The sequence below is a fragment of the Siphateles boraxobius genome, unplaced genomic scaffold (assembly GCF_051911475.1).
Source record: "Siphateles boraxobius isolate OS27281-9 unplaced genomic scaffold, OSU_SipBor_1 130, whole genome shotgun sequence".
NCBI classification, from domain to species: Eukaryota; Metazoa; Chordata; class Actinopteri; order Cypriniformes; family Leuciscidae; genus Siphateles; species Siphateles boraxobius.
In genome coordinates, this window is record NW_027508734.1 from 20,858,849 (window position 1) to 20,885,380 (window position 26,532).

At 37.6% G+C, this 26,532-nt stretch overlaps 1 protein-coding gene across 1 annotated transcript; it reads left to right on the forward strand.

Moving 5' to 3' along the window:
* Positions 1–25,227, forward strand: mindy2 (MINDY lysine 48 deubiquitinase 2). The gene is made up of 9 exons (XM_077228609.1): positions 1–2,729; positions 4,178–4,235; positions 10,424–10,488; positions 14,746–14,904; positions 15,505–15,607; positions 16,590–16,732; positions 17,725–17,898; positions 20,923–21,114; positions 24,923–25,227. The coding sequence occupies exons 1-9, from the start codon at positions 1,908–1,910 to the stop codon at positions 25,085–25,087; spliced, it is 1,881 nt and encodes a 626-aa protein (XP_077084724.1). The 5' UTR covers positions 1–1,907; the 3' UTR covers positions 25,088–25,227.
* Positions 25,228–26,532: the final 1,305 nt, after the last annotated feature.

Below are 26,532 nucleotides of genomic sequence, written 5' to 3' on the forward strand. Positions count from 1 at the left end.
GCGAAGAATGGTTATTTGGAAACAATATCTAGCTCAACGTTGCCATCGTGCGGTGGATGGGTTTGATGTTGAATATACTGCGTGATGTCACATCAAATTTCCATGAAAGACATGACGTACAATCTTCCACACGTGACCACGGTATATATGTGGTGAGGAGAAATTCTAAATCCACGAAAGATTACATTAATCCATCACGTACAGATTATCTTTGCGTGTCAGTTATCAGGAAAAAAACTAAAAAATCTACACTTTATAAGCCCATTTTATCATGTTTTTAACATAATATAGTCTACAAAATAAATGATACGCACAAATCAAAAACAACAAAACAAACTAACAAAATAAAACCAATTAAAGAACAAAAAGTGGGCCAACATAAGCAAGGCAAAGACTTTAAAAAAAGTAACAGCAGATCTTTACAAAATAGAGGAAATGGCTGCCGACGTTGTAAGTAGGCTAACCATAGCTCTAAACACATATATTTTTTGAAACTTTTTTTGCTTTCATTGTTTGGGAATTGAGTTAAATGTCTCTATACAATCCCAATATACACATCCAAGTCAATGGATCTTCACACATATGCAAGTCATCCACACCGTTTGCACTGATGTACCCCCATGACAGATATTTGCTTTTGCACCTGTCGCTGATGAAATCTGGATGGTCCCTTTCGTCTGTGGGACTGAGAACTCGATGTCCGTTTTTCCCAAAAACAAGCTAAAATCTGACCGCAGCACAGATTTCCACTGTGTTTTGGATAATCTGAGATGAGCTCGGGCCCAGCGAACTTGCTGGCATCTCTACTTAAAACTGATGTATTTATCTTTTTGTAACAGAGATTCATGTGGCACTCCTTGACGCAGCAGCAGACATGTGTTAAGTGACAATGGTTTTTCAAAGTACTCCCGAGCCCATGACTGTATTTAACAGAGAATGACGGTTTCTCATGCAATGTCGTCTGAGGGCTCTTTTAACAGATATTTCCTGCCTTGCCCTACATGTACTGAGATTTCTCTGGATTCTTTTAATCTTTTTTTTTTTTATTTACAATATTATGTATGGTAGGCTTAAATCTTTGCAATCTTGCATTAAGAAATGTGATTTTTAAATTGTTCGAGAATTATCTCATGATATTTGGCACAAAGTGATGAGCCATGGTGATCCATCTTTGCTTGCAAAGACTGAGATGCTCCTTTTACATCCAGTCCCGATACTAATTTACAATACTTGACTATTTCAAAAGAGTTTAACTTAGATAATCTATAAGCTTTTCACTTTTATTTTGAAAAAAATTTCTTTTTATTCTGTCCCAGCTTTTTTGGAGTGCGTTGAAGCCATAAAAAATATTTCCAAAATACACCTAGGTTGGTCAGTGAAAACTTATTTGAAACCTGTCAACTTGTTTTCTCAAAGAAAATATTTTCTTTGTACTTTTTTAAAATTTAAATAAAGGTTAACAAATCACAGATTCTTGCTTTTATTGCATTTTACAAAATGTCCCAACTTTTCTGGATTTGGGGTTGTATTTATTCAGAAGTTATATATGTTAAAATGAGAGTTAAAATTGAAATTGTGTCAATATTTATGTGGAACACCAAAGGAGATGACAGCCTCGGTCTCCATTCATTTTCATGGCCTAAGGCTGTCAGTCTAACATTCTGCCAAACATCTCCTGTTGAGCTAAGCGAAATAAAAAAAAGTAATACAGGTTTGGAACAACATGACGGGGAGTATACCTTTAAGCTGCTAGTAAAATGACACATAGGCTACAGTCAGTGGTTGTGTATATTATAAATAAGTGTCTATGAAGGGATGACGTCAGAGGTGGAGATGTCATGGCGTCGTCGGAGCTGAGACTGGAGCTTGCCATCTAGTTAAAGGTTGTCGTTGGTGCGTTCAGCGAAATGGAGAAGAATGCAAACCCTCATCGAGACGCAGGAGGAAGTGTCCTGTGCACCGCTATCCGCGCAGAACCCGCAGATATCAAAACAGTCGACGGAGTGAAAGATGTCTGCGAGAAGAGAGAGACTTTGAGTACTTGTGCAAGTGCTAGCGATGCTAATGCTACACCCTGCACACAGACATCAGATGCTCCTGAGACAGTAAGCAAGAGCGCACAACCGAGCATTTTACCAGAGAAACTGTCGCTCGAAGTAGCGGATCAGCTGAGCAACGGAATGGGATACGAACCGTTGATGGCCGTTTCAGGGAATAAAGAGGGTGGCATCTCGAAGTTAGTAAACAACCTCACGGGAGAGCAATCCGACATCAATAACGTGCAAGCGGGCGGTTTGGATGGAGGGACAGAAGAAACGACGAAGCTGGCCAAACCTACTTATTTGTGTCCAGACAAAGCAAAACCTGCAAACTCGAATTCAAACGATCACATCGTTTCTGAGGGTCCTCCGAGTGGGAGTGAGCCCAGCATCGCAGGAGAATCCCGCAGCTTTGATTCACTAGAGTCCTTCTCCAATCTGAACTCCTGCCCGAGTTCAGACCTCAACAGTGAAGAACTGGAGGACAAGGGACTAGCTTTGGCTATTCAGAGTGAATACGGGGCCGAGGGAACGAAAATCACCTGTCTTAAAGACAGGGTGACCGGTCAGTCGTTGTACCACATCAAGTGGATAAAGTGGAAGGAGGAGAACACGCCTATCATCACACAGAATGAGAACGGGCCGTGCCCGCTGCTGGCTATTATGAATGTCCTGCTATTGTCATGGAAGGTAAATAAGAGGAGATTCTGTTCGTTTGGCAGGTCACAGTAACGTAGCTACTACTCAAGTTATAGATTGCTGTGTTTTACCCGGTGTTCTAATTATCCTTTAAAACATTTTAGTGGATTGTGTTTGTACTTAGTAAAGCACCAGTACAACAGTTGTCACTGGCATTAAATAAAGGCACATTCATAAATGATTTGCTTATTCAAAATATACTTTATTAAAATGAAGAACACTAACTCAAAGAGGATAACCTATCATGTTTGTCTTTGTTTTATTCTGCACAGTGCGGGTCGCCCCCTCATGGGAGCTGCCATCTTGACCCACTGTGTAATGCGGTTTACAAAGTTACTAATAAATAATATCAATTGACAATATATACTTACTTTATGTAGTGATGGTATGGGACAGTATGCTTGTGATTTAGAAAGTCCAACAGAATGGGTACAAGTAAAATATCTAAAGTTGCTTGAAATAATATAGAGAGATTTTTTTGCAAGACGGAAATGATGTGATCTTTGCTGTCACTCCCTCTGCCATTGTATTAAATACCCTCTCAGCAGTGTTCATTCTTTTTTTCCTTTTTGTAATTTACTGCCATATAAAAAATATATATGGTATATAACACAAAGTATAGCGTTAAAAATTTTGTTAAATGAAAAATTTGAAAATATTCGCGTTGATGTTGATAAATGTGGAAACGCATCATCACAGTCTGTGAAAAGGGTCCATTGTGACAAATCGGAGCCAGCTAAATGTGAACAGCGCTGATTTTATATATTTTTTACATTTCATTAATTGTTAATAAATGGTGACTTACTAACCTATAGTCCATATTTGACTAAACAAGTTGTAAAAAATGTGGAGACAGGATTTTTTTTTTGCAATAGCATTTGAAAAGTTAATTGAGATTGACTTGAAATTCTGTTTGGATTCTGTTTTCATCTTCAGATTTGTCTCTATCTCCAGATTTTTAAATAACATCCCCTTTATTTGTAGACGCATATCAGTATCATGGTTACATCCTAAACAGTCATTTGACAGACACACCAGTAACTTCTGGCTTTCAGCCCTGGACTCATTTGCATTATAAAGATGACATTTAATTATTGGCTTTGACAGTGAGTTGGCAGGCACACGAGGCGCTATTTCAGTGCTCAGTCTTTCATCTTGAAAAAAGAAGCACTATGTTTTTCAGCTCCGACTGGTTTAAAAGCCACTGGCATCTTATGGAGATGATAGCCACTTTCAGGCTGTTTTTAAGATGATGCCGGTTTTATTTCCTTCAATCTTCTCATAATGCATTTATGCTGATACAGCAGTCCATTTCAACACCATTAGTAACCCTTATGTATGTGTGTTACATAGCATCATTGTTGAAGGATAAGAGTTGACCATGAGCAATTTGCCATTTAAACTGCTTTTAAAATGATTTCTCTCTTGTTTTGGCACAGGTCAAGCTGCCACCAATGATGGAGATAATAACGGCAGAGCAGCTGATGGAATATTTGGGTAAGCATTTCATTTGCATTATAAATGTGGACTCTTTATGTGGTCTTGTTGACACAGTATCTATCCAATGGAGGATTCAGTAGAAGAAAGATGTTTCAGGTTTTATTTCATTTGAAGAGCTTATAAAAAAAAGATATAGAGAATGATGCAAAGTAATGGTGGGCTCGCTGAAAACACTATAATGGGAAAGCTATGCTCAAGCCTTTCTGTCTACTTCTTTCTGCAGTTTCATGTCACTAATTGCTAGTTCGTTCCCAGAAATGTAAATGTATCCACCATAGGACACCAAATTATAGTAGGAATCATGCAAAAGCTAGGGATGTCATCCTAATTATAGGATTATGTAATGTAATTTAAACATATGGTTATTTTCTGCATGTAGGCCTACCTCTTCAAGAAAATCTGAGCTTTTCTATTCAATCAAAAAGTTAGTCTGTAAATCAAATTAGACTTTGTTGTGCGTTCTATAAACAGCCTGATAAACATCAGAGAACCAGAAAATGTGATGTCTTCAGGTGCTGATGGACAGCACCAAATCAGGGAAATACCCAAGGGCTCGTCCTCTTGTAACGTCACAGAATCCAGATCCCTATTTCCACTGTGGCATGTTGACCTGGAACGCAGAAGTGTTGCATTACTGCAGTGAGACAGTTGCTTGGACCTCAGTTTCTCACATTGCATTAGCTTTTTTATTACTAGTTTAAATAGTTTAAAAGCATCTTGTCCACTAGTCCTAAATATCATTGATGGAATGTAAAAGCTGATTGTTGAAGAAAAAAAAAGTTTTATTTGGCCTCACACACTCAAGAAATGCCAAGTATGAGATAAATCTAGATATCAGCTCTGTAGGTGTTGTTCAGATGGCGATGTATGTTCAGTGGTTTCTCTTAACACCCCTTAAAGACCTTTACAAACACATTCAGTCATTTAGCAGATGCTTTTATCCAAAGCGGAACATCACAAGCGATTTATAAAATGCACAATCTTTACTGGATTCAGAAGACAAGGAGTGCAAAAAAGCGGTGCACGGGGTGTAAAAATCTCTATCCCAGTGCCCTTTGGATCTAGGGAAAATGCAACTCATAAAAACAAATCAAGCCATGGCTCTCGTGAGTTAAAGTAAATGTATATAAAAACAAAGCCTTTATTTCATTATGGGTTTAGCAATTAAAAAACGCTTTCAAATAACCGCACACTGACTCGTTGCGGCTAATGAGCCTTAATCAGGGTGATCTTTACTGGATTCAGATTGTGCTTCGTTTGAAATCTTACTGGAAAGTCTAGACTTTATGAACTTTGCAAGCTTGTGCCTCGCTCACCCTCTTAAAGTGCAGTGGTTGTGACCGCAGAGGATGTGGTCTCAAAATGTCATTCCTTACATAGGTGTGGTCACTATGGTGTATATTTTCAGTTTTAAAATTTGACAAACTTTTGTATGCAAGACATTTATCCCCCAAGAATAAGAGTATGTATTAAGCATGGGTTTTTATGGCAGACGCTGTGGTTAAAGATACAAAAAATGTTCAAGTTAAGTTTAGAAAGCCTAATAATGTTATTTAATTTTAAATGTATTTTTGTATTATATGTAATGCGTATCGTTTCTTTAAATAATTCCCCATTCTTGACTGAACTTGCAATAAAATGGGAGAGGATGTGTCGTCATAATAAGAAATAAGTGACATGGGTACAACAGCTTCAGGTGAGAAATACTACCCCCGGAAGCTGGTCAGGGTCAGTTTGCAGCTTGGAAAACTTGACTTCATTGAACATGCTTGAGGCCATACACACCCCATTCCCAGCTGTCTGTCTAGAGACCACTCTGAAGTATTTCTCATATTGCTTAGCTGTTGATAAGCACATACATCCATGTGATTTAAAGCATGCCTGACACAGACAGAGATCCCCTAGATACAAACGTGTCAGATGGAGAGTGTGCCAGCTGGGCACTTTCTACATTTGCTGTTGAATGTTTGACCTTCTGAATGTTCCTTTTGAGGTACTCCCATCATAGCTTAGAGCTGCATTTATTCTGAAGCATACTCACTTATGCTCTATGAGAGTGAGACATCCATGGTTAGCTACACAAGCATCTGTAAATTGCTTTTCTCTTCCCTAGGTGCAGTAAGCTGTTTAACTCCATTAGACAGCATCTATCTCACTCTCCTCTGCTGTACTTTACAGCACTGTTAGTGTTTTATTTCCAAGCAAAGTCAGTGGCCCATGAACAAACCCTGTCAACTACGCAGTCTTGTCTGATTTGGTCAAAGCATGCACTTCAGTTACTGTTCATTTTCTGAGCATCTACTATAGTATGTTTCCCAATAAGTTATTTTACACATAAGGCTTGATAAATGTTCAATGCATTAAATTGATACAGAAGTGTTTTTTGTATTAGCATCAAAATAATTTGGCCAAAGCCTTTTTTTGTCATTATGTGTTCATTATCCCAACAATTTTAAAAAAAGACAATTGCAACATGAAAATGTAAGACTTGGTGAAGCTTTGTTTTGTCTCATTATTGTCCCTGTTGTCAAAAATGAAAATTCTGTCATTTGCTCAGCTTGATGTTATTCCAAACCTGTAATACTTTATTTTTTTGTGAAACACACACAAGATGAATTTTTAAAGAATTCACCTGGTCGCTCTGTGAAACTACTGTGAAAAGAGACCGGCTTTCCAGCTTCAAAAAACAAATGCAAAATCACCAAAAAAGTTGGCATATTCTTGTACATACTTGTCTTTTGATGTTAAATTTGTGTGACAATCAGACCCCCAAAAAGTTGTTATTTGGTAGAAATTGGGTGTAACTTATGCTTTCGGCACACCTAAAGACTTTGACAAGATTTAGAAAAGACTTTATAAGATTATCAGCTCACATCTAAAGACTTGGGTTCACAGTTTTTAGTCTCAGACTAAAGACTTGCGACAATATCAAACATGTTAGTTTGATATGAAAGACTAGAGAAAGACTGGCATAAATCGGGTCGCCGACTGCAGATTATCACCTCACATTTAACGATCAAGACGACGGGAGCGCGCCGAGACTCCAGTAAGATTCCTAAAGACTACCGGTCTTTAGTCTGGGACTGTGAAAATCCTTTGGTGTACGCCCGGCATAAGTCTTTTGAAGATTGTATGAGTAATGCCGGGCGTACACCAAAGGATTTTCACAGTCCCAGACTAAAGACAGGCAGTCTTTAGGAATCTTACTGGAGTCTCGGCGCGCTCCCGTTGTCTCGATCGTTAAATGTGAGGTGATAATCTGCAGTCGGCGACCCGATTTATGCCAGTCTTTCATATCAAACATGTTAGATATTATCGCAAGTCTTTAGTCTGAGACTAAAAACTGTGAACCCAAGTCTTTAGATGTGAGCTGATAATCTTATAAAGTCTTTTCTAAATCTTTTCAAAGTCTTTAGGTGTACAGAAATATGCCGCATGCCATCTTATGGACCACTTTTATGATATTTAATGGTACATTTTTACCTTAAAAAGTCTCATCTCCATGCTGTCTATTATCATGAAAAAGCGCAGCAAGTACAATTCTCTTTTTGTTTTCCATAGAAGACATAAAGTAATGCAGGTTTGGAGCCATATGAGACAACAATGACAAAATCTTAATTTTGGCTGAACTATCCCTTTACAGCTTGATGTAATAAAGTGATTGAGAGCAGTAAAGAAGTTTGTATAGCTGTGTGAGCAGCAGCAGGAGCTGGGTAATGGGTTCTAATTAAATGAGAGGCCTGGTATGGGAGAGACAAAGAAATTGACGGAGGAAGAGATCAGCTGGAGATGAAATGAAGAGGCGGGAGTTGGAACGAAGTGTTTTTGCTAAGCAGAAGTAAGTAAAAGTAGCCGAAATGAACCTGCCTGTTCTGGGCCGCATTCTTGGCACTGATCATAGGAAGCTGGAGTCTGAGGGAGTTGGCCGAAAATAAAGCAACCGAGCTTCACGCTTCTCTCTCACACGTTCGTGCTTTGTCAAAGCAAAAACATCTAGGTTTCCTCTGGATTAGAACTTGTTTGTTTTGAACCATGGCAGGTGCCACCATATAATTCGGTGTCTCTGAATTATTACTACAATGATAAGTCACTGGAAAGCTTTGAAAGGTGAGAAGTATGTGGGAATCAATAGCAATAGACTGCTCTGGAATGGAATTTGCAGTGATTTGGCCTTGATTTAATGGTCAGTACAGCCGAGCGATGCTCCTGTACCTAGAGCTGTATGTGTGTTCAGAATATTAATGAGACGGATGACAGGTGCTTCTGTATTAGAGCAAAACCCAGGGTCAGTTCTTCTCATGTCTGCCAGTATGCCAGCAGCCATGGCTGCCCTCTCTCTCTGTCCCAGCCCCCTTCACTGATCTGCAGGAGAGTTAGTTCGGACAAGACAATAAAAGGAGGACAACGATAAAACTTGCATAGAGGTCAAACTAAATGTTGAATTAAATTCTGAAACGACTTGTTTTGAGGTCAGTTCCTTGTACCACTACACCATTTGGGGAAAAGTCTAATTGCATTTTTAAATTAAAAATAACAACAAAAATAATAAGATATATTACTACAGTGATCATTTCTTAATTTTCAAACGTCAAACCACCAAACCTTTAATTGACAGGAAAAAAAGATGGTTGGAGCAAATGCACGTTAAAATGACTCAAACTCAGAGTAGATGCTGCTCTGTGACGCTGCAAACACCTGCGGATAATGAGCTGTTCATGTGGAAGAACATAGTGCCAAGCTTCACTCTGAAATTGGCAGCGCATATTTTTTTCAATTAAATCACCAGTTTTGCAATTTGATAACCGCACTAAGCCTTATTGCAATTTTGGTTTTATTAATCGTGCAGCCCTACTTACATTTACATTACATTTAATAATTTAGCATTCAGTTTTATCCAAAGCGACTTACAAATGAGGAGAACAATAAAAGCAATTAAACTAACAATAGGAGTATAATATGCAAGTGCTGTGACCTTCCCAGTTTAGTCTAACGCAGTATAATTTTCATCACTACTTTACTGTACATTACGTCCTCGACAATCTCACTCTCTGTTTACACCTGGTATTAACATAAATTTTCATACCATATTTTTAGATCGGACAGTAACAGTTATTCAACAAAGTGTATCTAGCATGCAATGTTCTAAAACTGTTTTGGCACAATGATGTGTTACGTGAATAGGCAGTCATTCACAAATAAGAAAACATTGGTACAGCCACATTTACCATTGTTCTGTGAATTTTCAGTCAAAATCCAGTCATTTCTATTGGAACTTAAGGACGAAAGGTTTCACACTGGGTTCAAATTTGTCTCTCAAATTCGCCTTGTTGACCAATAGAAAGCTGCTTGGTTTGAAAGAGACTTCTGTATGAGCTGTGCTTCATATCACTACATTATTGACAATGGACAGTGGAACTTTTGTTGCGAAATTTTGCAGAAATTTCACTAAGGTAACTGGACTACAACTACGTTTACACTACAAATGTGACATTTGCATCTTTGACCTCCGACGAGTATGTTTACATGCACTTTAAGTTGAATTTCAATCTAATGAAATCAATAGTCTTTTTACAGTGTCATGTAACAGCTCTAGTCTGATTGGAATCATGGTAGTTTGTTTTTGGTGAAGTCGGACTAACAGAGCTACATAATGCGATTGTTGCTCGCTCAGCATTGCCCCACATGTATACACATTAAACAGATTTCAGTTTGCCTCTAGTCTTTTTGTATATACTGTACATAAATTTTAATATTAATTTGATGTATATTTGTAATTTTTGATTATGCGTTGGGTAATGTGTGTATATATATTGAACAGACAGGTGATTGTTGTAGCTCAACAACACAAAAACTGTGTTGTACAAATGCACATGTAAACAAACATGTAACATGCTAGTTTGACCTTGTAGGCCCATCCACTAAAACAGGTTGGCTCCAATCACTGTCTTTCCACAGTATTGGAAGACATTCACACTAAAGCTTTAAATACAGAAAGACTGGGGTTGTAAATATCTACTGCTTTTGGTTTATTGCCATATGTAGACAGTTTGTTAATTGCAACAGGGTGAAGAGGAGAGTGATGTCTCTTGGTGAACATGTGTTTTCCATAAGTACACTGCCTCTCAAATGTTTTTTCACTAACCCTCCCTTTCTTTTTATTTCTTGCTTTCACTCCATCACAACAGGAGACTATATCCTTGAAGCCAAGCCAAAAGAGATCTCAGAGGCTCAGCGGTTGAACTACGAACAGGTAACCAAAACAGCAGGTTTTTGCTTGTGACTCACAGAACAGAAGTCTATCGAAGATAGCCAGTCTGTTTACATACATAGTGTGTTTGTGTGGTGGTGCAGTGCTAACACTCAGAACGAGGAGTGAAAGGTGAGGCCTAAGGCTCTGACCAAGGAGAAAACATTAGCCAAGACGCATGTAGACACTTAGACAGAAAGATATCTTTTTCACATTCTTGCGTCTCTTCTCAAAACATCCTTTTGTTCTTGTAGAGAGCATGGCTTGGTTCTCTGTCATTAAACAGCCAGTTATTCTCTGTGGCATTACAGTACTTTAAGGAAACAAGTTGTGTTAGTCATCCAGATCAACACCCATCCATCATTTGAATTCATACCATTGAATTAATGGAATTGTGGAAAAAAATGGTCCAGTCCTGTCTGGATCCAACTGTTTATATAATGGCAGGAGTAAATATCATCATTGTGTTGCATTGAGAGAGTATGAACCTTTTATACATCTGTTTGCTGTACAGCGTTTGGCATGTAAGGAGATTGGGTTAAGAGAGATGGCTCTTTTCTCTTCACACGTGGCTGGTATGGGATGCATGTTCTGGGCTTTCTCTTTATTAGATTGTTTATAATATTTATTATACCACAAAGCCTGTCAAAAATTAACGAGTCATATTTCACCCCCAAATCAAAAGGGGAAAAATTCATGTTTAACAAATACTGATTAACCCCAAATTATCATTACCAAAATGTGAGTCTAATTCGAATTACCGTAATGCAATAAAGAAATTCTGGAGAATAAAAAAACAATTGAATAGATTATGATTTTCGTTACTGTAAGGCCTCCCCAGTTGGTCCAACGACAAGCGGGTGAGTGTTTACTGCGTGTCACTGTATTTTCCGCATGGAGTAATTTGATTCCAATTAAGCTTTTATCTGACTCCATTTCATCACAACCTTGAATTTAGGTTAAAATGCCAATTAGTTATTGTACTACAATAATAATAATCTTTTGTACAATCTGGCTGTATTCTAGAATCTATTCAGGTCAGTTATGGTAAGTTTGCCAGTTAAGGATAGTTAGAGGCTGTAGCCTCACCAATTTAGGGGCAAAAAAAACATACACTACCAATCAAAAGCACAGCATGGATGCATTAAATTGATCAAACGTGTCAGTAGAGGAATTTTATTGTTGCAACTGATTTCTATTCATCAAAGAATCCTGAAAAAATGTTCCATGCTTTCCACAAAAATATTAAGTTGTACAACTGTTTTGAACATTGATAATAATAAGAAATGTTTTTGAGCGCCAAATCGGCATAATAGGATGTTTTCTGAAGGATCATGTGACACTGAAGACTGGAATAATGATGCTGAAAATTCAGCTTTGCCATATAAGGGGTTACTTTTTAAAACATATTAAAACAGTTATTTTAAAGTTTAATATTATTTCACAATATTACTTTTTTACTGTATTTCTCATTAGTCATTACATAAATTCAGCCTTAATGAGCACAAGAGACTTCTTTTAAAAACAAAGAAATCTTACTGACCCCAAACTTTTGAAAGTTAATTTATTATATATATTTTCTTATTTTTCCCAGTTGTTTTGGGGATAAATGATGACCCCAACATCAGGTTCTTGACCTTGGTCTTTTTGATATTCCCCCAGTATGTTAATAGTTTATTAAATTGTTTATAATATAATATTGCTAATGTGAGTCTCTTTTAATTGCCATTATAATATATTCATTTTCAAATATCTCACTTCCAAGCATTTCAAAGTCGAGTCTATTTTGTATGTGGTTTGAGGATGTGAGGATTAAGACAACAATGTTTGTGATGTTCCCGAGTGTGTGTTCTTGTTTATTGGGGTAGGTGGAGGCTGACTGGATTCAGGCTCCTTTACTGCTCTTCTACTGCTGTCTGAAGGAGATTTTGCTTTGTGCTTGTGTTTTGATCTAGTTTCGGTTTTTATAATGTACTTATCGTTGAGTTTAACTGAGCTTCATTCATGCTTGACTGCTGCCATTTCTCGACACTGTAGGTCAGCTGACTGTCTTTGCTTAGGCTCTGTGTGTGTGTTGACAGTTAGTGAAGCGCTTTTTTGGCAGTAAGAGAGAGTGCGGGACACATACACACAAAAGGTCCGGAAGAACTTTAATGGGCCTGTCTGCTCTCTGTGTGTGTTCATCCTGTGCAAACAGTGCATGCATGTATTAACATCACTCAGGTTTGACTGTTTTCATCAGTCGTTTTTCAACCTAATATGTGTTTTGATTGTATTAAAGCTGCTATAGCCATCTCAGTAAATATTGCTGGACTGGAGCGAGAGTAAAAGAGCTGGGAAAAGTGGGTCAGGGCAGTGGAGTGGATCAGAAACGATGGCAGGGGCACGGGGACAGAGCCTGCCACACACGGCTGGGCGTGGGTGGGGGTTGGAAGCGGTGCCGGACTCTACGGGACTGAATGGGAGCTGTGGGTGGATAGGTCTTGGCTAATCTGTTTACGCTCATCTGACCCCGGTGCCAGCTCTACATGCTCTCATCCACCCACTGGCCATCGGGTCAGCCTGTGTCACACTTATTCATCCTGGCTCGTATTCCAGGAGAGCTGGGACTCATGACTCAGCAGTTCTCTAAAGGTGTCTAGTGTTGGTTTGGAAACATCATACTTTGGTATTGAGCGAGATGATGAACTGTGCTATTCTGATCAGAGTCAAGGTGAGATGAAGGCTGTGCTCATAGAATATGGTTGTCAGATTTTTTCTCGTTTCAAATGACTACTTGAAATTTTAAGTCAAAACCGAATTTGTTCTCTTTATATTTTCTGAGAGGATGAAAGCAGCGTGAGTTGCCTGAAAGGCAGTTTAGAATTTAATCATTGAAGACGTAAAACAAAAAGTCTTCATTTTAATTATCATTATCTGTCACTATCGTTAAAAGCATTGATCAAGATTATCGCTAGAAGAGGATTGACCTCAGTATTTGATCTGAATCTGTGTACAAGACAATGAGAGTCACACCTTTTAGTGAATACATTTGTGGATCCCAAACACTGACCGTGTGAACGTATTCAAAGTGAAAATGAATTTGGGATCTAGTGAGAGTCATAAATGGCTTACTCTGAAAAACTTCTATCATGAATAAAGTCACAGATACAGGCTTTTTGTTAGCAACCCCTTTGACTGTTCACAATTTAGGATGGTCTTAACTGCCCTATTGCTTTTATAAAACAGTTACACAGATTTCTATTAGAATGCTTTTAGCCAAGCTGGAACATTGTCAGTGTTCTTACTAACTAAAACTATACAAAATTGTTGAAATAAAATATAAATATTTTATGAAAACTTAAATGAAAATTAGAAATGTTGCCATGGCAATGTTGAGCTACTAAAATGACTATGAAAAATAAAGATGAATATAAATATAAAAATGACAAAGGCACAATAACAAAATTAGATGAAAGATAACTGATCATATCAAAATAAAAGCACATTTAAAATATTTATAATTACTAAAATAGAATATTAATAATACTTAGATAACGCTGAATGCTGTTGACCAGTCAGCTTCCAGAGCTGGAACTTTTTTAATCAAATCCAGAATTCCAGTGAATGGGACTGAATTAAGTGAAAGTGCAAGGAAATCCCTTGTAAAACCAGGAATTGGCCAGGGCAGAAATCTCCCAGAGACAGAAGGGCAAAGATAATCTCACTGGTTTCTAGGGATTGATGGGTTTTGATGTATCGAGTGGTTGATACATGGTTGTGTTACAAACTCTAATCCCAACAACTGTCCACACAAACTCCTTTTTTTGCAGCATAACAGATGGTCATACTGTGAGTCCTTAAAAGTGAGAGGAGGGCTGGACAGATTATTTTTATTATCATAGGATCTGGAACGTGATATAAAATGCCGAACACACGCACACACACTCAACTTCACACTTTAACTGTTGAGCTGCGCTGTAGTTTTTAGTCTTGCAGTGGCTTGTGTTTGAGAGTCAGTGGAGGGTCATTATGATCAAAACAGAAAGACCGGAAGTAAAGGAGGTGAACTCTGGGTGTTTTGAGCTCTTTAGTCACTAGTCTAGAGTTATGAGATTTTTCCTGCTCAGGGTAGTGAGACAATTCATTGGGTGTGACATTTAACAGAAATGCATGCATTTGTTGTGTTTGAAGAAGAAAAAAAAGTTACTATTCCCTCATTGTTTTTGTATTTGCCTTTATAATTCCTTTGCTCGCTCTGTCTCTTTCTCTAATCTCTAGAATATGAGTGATGCTATGGCGGTGCTGCATAAACTGCAGACAGGTCTGGATGTAAACGTTAAGTTCACAGATGTGCGGGTATTCGAGTACACACCCGAGTGCATCGTCTTCGACCTGCTGGATATCCCACTCTACCACGGATGGCTGGTCGACCCACAGGTCTGCATGTGGGCTTTAAGGACTATCCATGAAGGACTATCAATCAATAAATAATTGCATTAAAATAATTAATTACAAAATGGCAAACAATTATTTAATAATACACATTTATTAATATATTCAGTGCTAATTTATCCAATTAATTGCAAATAATTGCACATATTAGTACTTAATAAGAAAACCCCTCAAATTAAGACACATTATTTACATTTTCTTTCTTACAAACAGATACATTTATTTAGTAGACTTCACTAAGTGGCTGTAAATTCAATATATTGTTGGTTTTAGTTCCATATCATTGGACATAAGCTCATCACTGGGCTACAATAACAATCTGTTCAGTTGAGTTTGTCAGTCAATGATTTTTTTTACGCATTGCGCCCAGAGCATCATGGTTACACAAAGGTGTATCAAGTTAAAAACATTTCAGCTTTTAAAAACGTGCTGCGGTTTGCAGGTACGTTATGTACATATTAAATTGATTGATTAAATGAACACATTAAATTGATAGCCCTTATAAAAAAATCACCTGTGGAACGTTAACATTCACGCTAGTATTTTGACTGGCATATTGACTTTCTTTTCTATGGCTCTCTGTAGATGGCTGATATAGTGAAGGCAGTGGGGAACTGCAGCTATAACCAGTTGGTGGAGAAGATAATCAGCTGTAAGCAGTCAGACAGCAGCGAGCTCGCCGGGGAAGGTGGGTATTCACTGCTTTTATCTGTCTTCTCCTCCTTTTCCTTTCACACATTCATCCAGGCCTCTTCTTATAGAAGGCAAGTGCTCATCCGTTGCATTTCCCCTTATGACTGGTGTCAAGCATTTGGATGTATTAATGTCTCGGATACATTTCTCTATGTCCTGAATAGTGTTTGCATCATTCAAATAAACAACTATCAGAGTGTCATTTAAGCACCCTTCTTCCTTTTAGTTTTTAGCTGTCTGAAACCCTCTCTCCTTTTCTTAGTGTGTTTGTGTCTAAATATATCATCCTCGCCATCTTTTCTCACTCTTTCTGTAAGCGTGTATCAGAATGCATACTTGTCTGTTCTCTGTTGCTGCACTGATATGTGCCCTTTTTTCTCCAGTTGATTTTCTGCCTCTGCCACTTACACTCTATCCCTGTACAAGCATACGTGAGTCTGTATCTGTCAGGCTGTGTTCTTTTTGTGCATTATATAGTTTCAGCGAGTGTGTTTAAAGGATTAGTTCACTCAATCATGATTTTTTTCTTCATTTATTCACCCTGTTGTTTTAAACCTGTATGACTTACTTGCTTTTGTCTGGAGAATTTTGAAGTTACAATGAATTGAGGTTGAGATTTCAAAATATAGTAGCATAAAAGTATCCTAAAATTAGTCCATATGACTCGTACACATTATTCCAAGTGTTCCGAAGGCTTTGAATAACAGCTTCTATTTTGGTCTGTTTCTCACACACTGACAATCGTCATGGATTGTGATCGACCGGATCATTGAGTCAGTGAAATAAGTCTGATTCGTGAGCGAATCATTCAAAACTATTTTGTGAATTGAATCGACTGATTATGTGACGATCAGGCTTGTTTACGAATCATGTGCCCCGGAGAGCTAGGGTGGAGATCAAGATTTCACATTCATAAAATGATTTTGTATTGTGTTGTGTGTGTCAGAGAGGTCTCACACTGCCTCTTTCTTTTCCAGGATTTGTGGCAGAGCAGTTTCTGAACAGCACAGCGACTCAGCTGACATACCACGGCCTGTGCGAACTCACCTCTACCGTACAGGAGGGAGAACTGTGTGTCTTCTTCAGGAACAATCACTTCAGCACTATGACCAAATTTAAGGTGTTTACATTTAAGTGTTACTTCTGCAGCGTTTTGAGATGATGGATTCTGAAAGATGGCTCTGTGCTGCTGTGAATAAGCACTCCTATAAGTAAATGAAACTGTCTATAGAGGGTATGTTGGTGCCCCCCAGTGGCTAACAACAGAAATTTAAACTGCTACTGTGCAGACTATAAATATGGGATACCAAATTACCACGATTTAGCATCTTTGAAAGGTCAAGGTCTGCCCCTAATCACATGCAAGTAAACTGATATGCAGTCAAATAATTGAGTTTTGTAAAGTTGCATTAGGCTATTAATAGTTTTTGTTTTCATCACATGACACACCACAAATTATACCATTCGCATATGTTAAAAACACCACAATACATCAGAAACATCTTAAAATAATATTTAAAAAAAAAACTGCAAAGTCTACTTGTTGACAGTGAAATGCACTCATAATTTGCCATTTCTGCTAGAATTTGTAACTACTGCATATATTTTTTACCAACATCAACAGGATTTTTATACAGAATATACCTATGATCAAAAGTCAGGCTCTGGAGATGAATTCTAAATGAATCAAACCATCCAGAATTAATAGAAAATAAAAAATATATTTTTATTTAGTTTTTGTTTACATTTGTTCACTTTTATGGTTTGTTTTAATTCATATTTTATTTAAATGTATATAATATCACTAATTCAGAGCTAAACTGAATGTGAGAGTCACAGAGAATTTGAATTGTTTTGGATGTTGACTACATAACCCCCAGCTGTCTTATCAGGGAGACTGTAGAGCCTCTGTCTTTTATCTGGAGGAAGTGGAGTTGTTCTGCAACAGCAGGATACACTTCACCCACAGATTAAACTCTTCCATGATCCTCATGGACACACTTCAGAACTTGACACCACTGCTGCTCGGTCTGTGTGTGCTGAAAGATTGATGGACGAGAGTGTTTTAGGCCGCTGAAGTGTTTTTATAAATGCTCTCTCTGTGTTCCTCAGGCCCAGCTGTACTTGCTGGTGACAGATCAGGGGTTTCTCACTGAGGAGAAGGTGGTTTGGGAAAGTCTGCATAATGTTGACGGAGATGGGAACTTCTGCGACTCAGAGTTTCATCTGAGGCCGCCCTCTGACCCGGAAACGGTGTACCGTGGTCAGCAGGACCAGATCGATCAGGTCAGTACTAGTCACTCCTTAGGAGTGCTAAGTGTTGTTCAGTCATAAACACTGTACTGTAATTGTTTCTCAGGGTGATGTCTGTGAAAGAACATTTGCTTGAGGCCACTATGAGAAAGCTCATACAGTGGGATGTCACACAATTCACTGGGGTTGATGAAGTTGACATATATTATTAAGAAATTATTAGTTTTATTAAGAAATAAATAGTTTTATTCAGCAAGGATACATTAAATTGATCAACAGTAAGGCCGCCTGTCCACCAAAGCTTTTTTATCCAGTGAAAATACCTAGCTGGGGGCGCTTGAGAGCAATTTGATGCTTTGCCTGCTATGATACGGAATAACCACGGAAGTGTTACTAGTATCTCATTTCACAGATAGTTTGTTTCTGTATTGTTTCTGTTTCTATATAAAAAATATTTTAATACAATGTAAAGTATTTGCTCTTGCTCTTGTTTTACATTATTTTATTCCTGTATTATGCTTGTCATCTGTTGACGTTGTACAAGCAGGATGTGTTGGTTGGTTGGTGTTGTATTTGTCCCGCCCCTCCTCCACTGTGATTGGATGGCTGCGTAATAAGTGACAGTGATGAGCGCTGCGTTTTACCCAAAGTTGAACATTCTTCAACTCTCGGCGAGTGCTCAACTTTAACATTCATTGTTTGGAAAGATTACACAGGTTACAAATAACTGCTGTTCTTTTGAACTTTTTTATAGTTATCAAAGAATCCTGAAAAAAATGTAGCATATTTTTTTTACAAAATATAAAGCAATACAACCATGTTCAACATTGACAATAATAAAAAAAATGTTTCTTGAGCATTAAATAAGCATATTAGAATGATTTTTGAAGGATCATGTGACACTGAAGACTGGAGTAATGATGCTGAACATTCAACTTTGCTTTTCTGTTAAAATAGAAAACAGTTATTTTAAATTATAATGATATTTCACAATAATTTTCTGAGCCCGAAGTTCAGCAAATCTTTGACATAGCCATCCATATTAAAGATATCAGGGTTATATTTTCACAGAATGTTCTTTACATTATGTAGGATGATTTTATGTAGAATTTTTCACAGGCAGGGTCACATACTGTTCTCTCTGTATTTTTATCAGCAAATAAATGCAGCTTTGTTACACATAAGAGAGGTTTGGCGAGTTTAAAAAAAAAAAAATTAGAAAATCTTACCGACCACAAACTTTTACGATATGCACACTGCAACTAAATGAAGTTGTCACTCCTAATCTGTTCGACAGCAACATTATACAATTGATTTTGTTTTCTAAAAATGACACTGTTTAAAAATAATTACTGGCAACTGTAAATGCTATAAATTACATTGAATTATCACAAACACTGCTGCCTTGATGCCATTAAACAGATATTAGATAGAGCGAGTTGGGAATTCAGGTGGTTACTTGTCCCAAAACTTTTCAACACATGATAAAATGTTCTGGGTTTTTTCCAGGTACTTGTCTTATGACAAGTCCAGCCCTGCGGCATTAATTACTTTTAATAATTACTTTTTAAAGATCCAATCCTCAAAGTTTTTAAATAGTTCCTATGCTTCTGGACATCAAGAACCCATTTAAACATTTCAGTTCCTGATATTTTATTTGTGGTATTATAGTAATCACTCCGGAAATATCCTGTGTGTGTATAAAATGGGGTGACTAAGAGATTTCATGATACAGTGAGCCGTGAATGTTGAGACGCAGCCAGCCTCTGTGAGAGAGTAGTGCACTGCTGTCCTCTAGCACCAATTCTGCTCCATTGCCCGCTGGAAACTCTCCTCAATTATTGATGTTAAAAGCTCTCCAATCCTTCCTCCAGCTCTATGTAACCCTCCACCTGTGCCTTTGGGAGCCTTTAATGCCTGATGACCGAACCAAAGTGCCTCACGTAACACAGATTCCTTCTTTCCCTTTCTTTCTTCTGCTGTTGTATTGGCTGTTTAATAATGAAGTGTCTATTTGAGTAAAGGGCTTGGGAGATCACCGTGCTCTAAATACTAAACGTTTGGTCAGTCAGCAAACTAATTGGTTTTTAGTTTAGTAAACTAAATGGTCCTGGGTCATGGGCTAACTCTCAGGATATGCATGATGTAATGTTTTTTTTTTTTTTTTCATGAAATACTATGTAAGCGCATTACTATTGTAAGGATTCAGGCAAAGCTGTATTATAATGCTCTACAGAGAGTAATAGTTTACCCACAAATTTGTTTTTTTTTACTCGCGCTCATTATGTGTGTATGATTTTTATTTTGTGGAACCCAAAAGACTTATTTAGCAGAGTGTTCAGGCTGCACTACAGGCAACTAGTAGTATAAATATAGAGTACATAAAATAAATATTTTTAAAAAATGCACTGTGTTCAAAAATGTGGAGTCAGTAGGATATTGTTTTTAAAGAAATGAATACTTCAATTCAGCAAGGATTAATTAAATTGATCAAAAGTGACTGTGAAGACAGTTCTAATGTTACAAATATCTATATTTCAAATAAATGAAGTTTCTATTCATCAAAATATTATCCTGTTTTCCGCAAAAATATTAAGCAGCACAACCATTTTCAACATTGATAATGATAAGAAATGTTTCTTGAGAACCAAATCAGCATATTTGAATGATTTCTGAAGGATCATGTAAAATATGTAGTGATGCTGAAAATTTGGCTTTGCATTACAGGAATATTTAACATTTTAAAAATTTAGAAAACATTGTTAAATATTATTACAATTTTAAATAACAATTTCTGTCTTTTACTGTTTATTTGTTTTAATAAATTCTGCATTATTTAGCATATTTCTTAAAAAAACATTTTAAAATCTTACCGACCCCAGACTTTTGAATGTTACCGTTAATAATATGATATATAGTATACAGTACATCTATATATTATTGCCTTCTACCATAAATTCTGGTACATTCATGGAAAAATAATCATATGAGTTTTGTTCAACATGAGGACTGAGTAGATGATGACACAATGTAAGTTTTCCCCCTCTGTATGTGTAGGACTACCTGATGGCGCTGTCTCTGCAGCAGGAGCAGCAGGCCTCAGACCTGGGTTGGGAACAGATCCCAGAAGGCATCAGTGATCTAGAGCTGGCCAAGAAGCTGCAGGAGGAGGAGGACCGCCGAGCGTCACAGTACTATCAGGAGCAGGAACAGGCGCAGGCAGAAGCGGCAGCAGCTGCACAGGCACAGGCACAGGTGAGTTACCCTAATAAACTTGCATTCAAAATACTTCTATATATATATACACACACACACACAGTCAAACCAACATTTATTCGGACACCTTCAACATTTCTCACATTATCACAGTTTATTCGCTATAGTTTAGAAAATGGTAATAAAATATGACAAGAACTCAGAGTTTTTAAATCAGTTGATATTTCACTGGTTTTGGCCATCCTTCTGTTAGACTTTCTCACAAATCAATTAGGTTGAATAGCTATCAGCTGTTAAATTTCAGCACACAATTAGATCATACCAATTTAGGTCAAGCAATTACCAAGCAATCCTTAATTTTGTTCAGTCTGTGGTGTAAAAGGTCGCCTTGGCAATTAAAGAAAAAACACTTAGGCAAAACACGGTCAGGTCAAAGTGTCTGAATAATTTTTGGGCCCAAATTTTTATAAATTTTACTGGTAGTCCACTGCGCTGTATGAAGAATTTTTGGGTATAATATGTCACAGTTTACTTCATTTTGCTATCCTCACTATAGTGTCCTGCACCCATTAATAAGAAAAATATAAAAATAAATATATTTGGTGTCTGAATAATTTTTAGTTTGACTATATATATATATTTATCATAGATCATATTTTGCAATCAATGTCTATACATAAAAATATTTGTTTGTGAAAAAATTTTCAATGAGTAATTCTCCATTGTTTTTAAAATTGGATGGGCACTAATGCATTTTAAACGACCTTGCAAACGTCAGTAAAGAGAAGACTGTGATTTCACCAGAAGATTGAATTATGACATTTTTATGAAAAATGATAGGTCAAAAGGTCAAAAATGAAATGTACGCATGGATGAATCATTCACGATAAGATGGGGTGAATGTTCATTTAAAGCTGCAGTAGGGAGTTTTGAGAAAATGTTGACTTAGCCTGAAAATTTGAACAAGCACAACTTACAGGTCCAACCCCCTTGCTCTCTGCTGTGCTACAGCCCTCCCTCCACAGCTCCTCCCCCACAGCGGATCCTGCCGCCGTGAACGCGCAGGCTAGTAAGCAGGACCACCGATGACGGCGGATTATAAACAGTTATGAAATATTCACTAATAGGGACGAAACATCAACAATATGCTTTACATTGACTATGGCCTGCCGATACTTTGACTACAAACTTGGTCCTCAAATCATTATGTATTTTGCAATACATGTAACTTTATAACGTTGCACTCTTTCTATAAGTTATAAATATAGATAACGTTAAAGGATTAGTTCACTTTAAAAAAAACTTTTGCTGATAATTTACTCACCCCCATGTCATCTAAGATGTCCATGTCTTTCTTTCTTCAGTCGAAAAGAAATGAAGGTTTTTGATGAAAACATTCCAGGCCTTTTCTCCATATAATGGACTTAATAGGACACAAACGTTTCAAGGACCAAATGACAGTTTCAGTGCAGCTTCAAAGGGCTTTAAACGATACCAGACAATAGGCTTGGGCGGTATCCAAATTTTGATACCGTCAAACCTCCTCCCTATTTTACCGGGGTATACGGTATTACCGTGACTAATTAAAAATGATGACATAAGGCTCAGATAGCGTCACCAAACTGTTGGCTTGTGCCTACACCGTTCAGAAACTGAATACCAGATCGGGAAAAAAAACAAAAATCAAGGCCAACCCGTGCACGTTGTGTCTGATCCCGGCTGACGGCATTAAATGTAATATGAGCCGGAGCCCTATTTAGACTCGACTATTTTTAATACGTGGGCCGTTATAATATGGTGGCGCCAAATAATTGTTTAACCCAGGTGCTGAGGGGGTGGTAGATATAAATACTATTTATGAATGAGCAAAAATGGGACAATTAATAATATTTATTATTACAATTATGACAATTGTATTCATTTTATTAATTAATTTAAATTAAATTAACAAGCAAGAAGTGCATTTGTAAATCCGGTGACACGCGTCCATTGATTTTTATTAATACAACTTTTCTGTCAGTGCTGCAAAGATTAAGTTGACGATCGCCATCTCCTAGTGAACGCGCATATATAGAGAGAAATGCAAATCATGGATTACATAATCAGAAGGTATAGGCTAGCCTTTTTCTTTTCGTTTTGAATTGTTTCGTTTAAAGAAATTGACGATTAATATCTCCGTAGTGAACGCGCCTATAGAGAGAAATGCACATCATGGATTAATCACAGAGTATGCTGCCTATATTTCTTTTCCTTTTGAATTTTTTCGTTTAAAGAAATTGACGAATCGCCATCTCCATAGTGAACGATAGAGAGAAATGCACATCATGGATAACATAATCAGAGAGTAGGCTAGCCTATTTCTTTTCGTTTTGAATAGTTTCGTTTAAATTGATGATCGACATTTCCGTATGAACGCGCATAGAGAGAAATGCACATCATGGATTAAATAATCAGCGAGTGGCCGATTTCTTTTCGTTTTGAATTGTTTCGTTTAATGAAATTTCAAGCTTTATTTAGATATCTGTCATGTCTGTGAGACATACACTGAGTTTCGGTTAATCAATGATGAGATTTCAATGCAAGTGACCGCGGCGCGCCAGCGCACGATCATGTCATGATTATGTTGTCTGCTATATTTGATTCTTATTTATTATTGGTTGATAAAAAAATTATTAAAATTAAGATACAATTTATACAAAACGAAATTCACTTTAAAGAAAGGCCTTTTACAAAATGAAACTTAATTAAGTGGTCAATGTCTGACTCCCGATGCATCCCATCTTACTCGTGCTGTTCAGTTTTCATTATCAACGTAAAAAAAAAAATAACATTATAATATTTTAACAAATATAAACTACTGCGCTTATTTAATGAACTCGGGGCAAAATGCATCCTCGCAGCAGTGAGTGGGTGGTTGTTTCGGAGATGCGACATTAGGTTAGAGGTGTTTCCATCTCTCGCGGTCACCTTTTTTATTGCAACATTTACAAATTGCCTCGTCAGTATTTACCGCCTCTCGCTTCTCTCTCTCTCTCTCTTTCTCCTCCACACTGTCACTTGATGACAACTACATAAGCATTTTTAGGCATTGAATAAATTATATTTATATATTATATATAAGTGCCGGTAATGACAGTATTGAAACTGATACCGTTGCTATTTTAAGACCCCGCGGTATACGGTATTACCGAAATACCGCCCAACCCTACCAGACAATGAATAAGGGTCTTATCTAGCGAAACGATCGGTCATTTCAAAAATAAATACAAAACTTTAAGTTTTATAAGCACAAATGCTCGCCTTGCTCTGTTCTGTGATGCACGTTCGTGACTCTCCTGTTCGAACTCGTTCATCAAAATGAACAAATCTTTTTTCGAGTCATTTCGTTCGTTGAATGAACGAAATTACTCCGAAAAAGACTCGTTCCAAATGAACAAATCTTTTTTCGGGTCATTTCGTTCGTTGAATCGAAAAAAGATTTGTTCATTTGCATGAACGAGTACGAACAGGAGAGTCACGAACGACGGTACGCGCTCGCGCTGTGCAAGAGAGGGGTGATCAGCGCGTACACGAGCGTGATAGACACTGCTAAGACATTCCTCCTTGCTCTGATTGGTTGTTTCTGACCGGGATCGGTGTATTTCTGCAAATGGCAATAGGACCACTGGGAGGAGCCAGAGGAGCTTGATTTTTTCACAGATTATCCGTCTCATATTCTACAGTCAGGACATAATGACAGTTTTAACAAATATATTTGTTTACAAAAGTTACCTACTGCAGCTTTAATGTCAGTTTGAACGAGTTGAAATAAGAGGTTCATTTGTTGTTCTCCTGTCTGTAGGGACAACAGTCAGCTGCGGGTGCTGACCAGGTGGATCGAGCGGCAGCTGCTGGAGCCTCAGCAGGGGGAGCCACGGCTTCTCCGAGCCCAGGAAAACAGCCCTCTACGGGGGAACGCAAACCCAAGAAGGAAGCCAAGGACAAAGACAAATGCATCTTGTTGTAACAGCAGTGGACTATATGGAGCGTGAACGGGCAGCAGTTTAATTCCAGTGGCACTGCAACACATCTCCCAGCGTGAGGTGGAGAGAGAACGAGCAACGGAGATGAAGCGTGACGGACTTGCCATTCTCAAGCCACTTGTGCCTGACTTTAACCCTCTGTGTCCTGAAGATGCAGACAAGCAGAGAGGGGTGTCACTACAAGGACTATCACTACATCTTTCGTAGAGCTGGCCAAATGTTCTCAGCAGGAAAACCACTGCAGTGCACTATATTTGTGTGGGGTCACCAGGGAGGGTTTTTTTTTTTTAGTAAAACAAGGTAATGTACACAACACTAGGCAAAAAAAAAAATCCCACCCCAAAAAGAAGAAGAAAAACATGGCACCACTTTTTTCACTATACAAAAGCATTTTTTGGGGGGGGGGGTTTCCATTATAGCTGTTGTTTATAAGCTATTTTATACTGATTTACCCATATATATATATATATATATATATATATATATATATATATATATATATATATGCGCGCATATGTAGATTTGTTGTATTGGTCAGTTTCTGCTGTTTGACTGAAGGATATCTGAGATCTTTTAATGAAAGGCCGTTCACATGAGCAGGTAGCAAGCCAACAAGTCGCTTGATGTAGGCCACCATAGTTCTTTGCCTGGCAGTTTGATGCCAAATTGAACGATGTTGATATTGTAGGAGTCACCTCCATTTTAGAGAGCGTAATCCTGATGAAACTGCATTTAAAAAGGTTTTCCGTTTTAAGCAGTTGAAATTTAATTAGGCTATATAGATGTGTCTGATTTTGCAAATAGGACATTTACTGTTAATTTCAGTGAACAGCTGACACTACTATTAATGTACATAGTTTTAAAATATCAAAGTCAATAGGTTATATAAAAATACATGTCCATTTTTTTGCTTCGCTCCACCCCTTTTACATTTCAGCCAAAAGTCTGGTTCATATTTGCCTTATAAAACAAGTAATTGAGGAGGATCGTTGTCCATGAAACCTGGCCTTGTTGAATGAGCAACGTTATTGCCCAAATAATGAATGTTTAAGGAATTAAACAGGTTGAGCAGGTTGGCTGATTCCTGATAGAAATAACAAGAGGAGATTTAACACTTTTGTTAATCGGCTAATGTTATCACCCAGTGCCGAAAAATGGCTGAACATTGGCCAAATAATCGAGCTGACCGACATATATCGGTCTATCACTAACTACAGCTATAATTTTCAGACTCTTTCATGTACACTGTACATACTCATATATGCTATATGGATGTATAGCCTCCTGAGAGACAAAGTCTTTTCTATCCAAACATTCCAGCTATATGCCTTGAGCTGAGCCTCAGACTCAGAGAAACGCTAACGTTGGGCTGTTTTCCCTGTTGTTCTGCTCTCACAATGTACGAATGAACAAATCCTGCATGTAGACA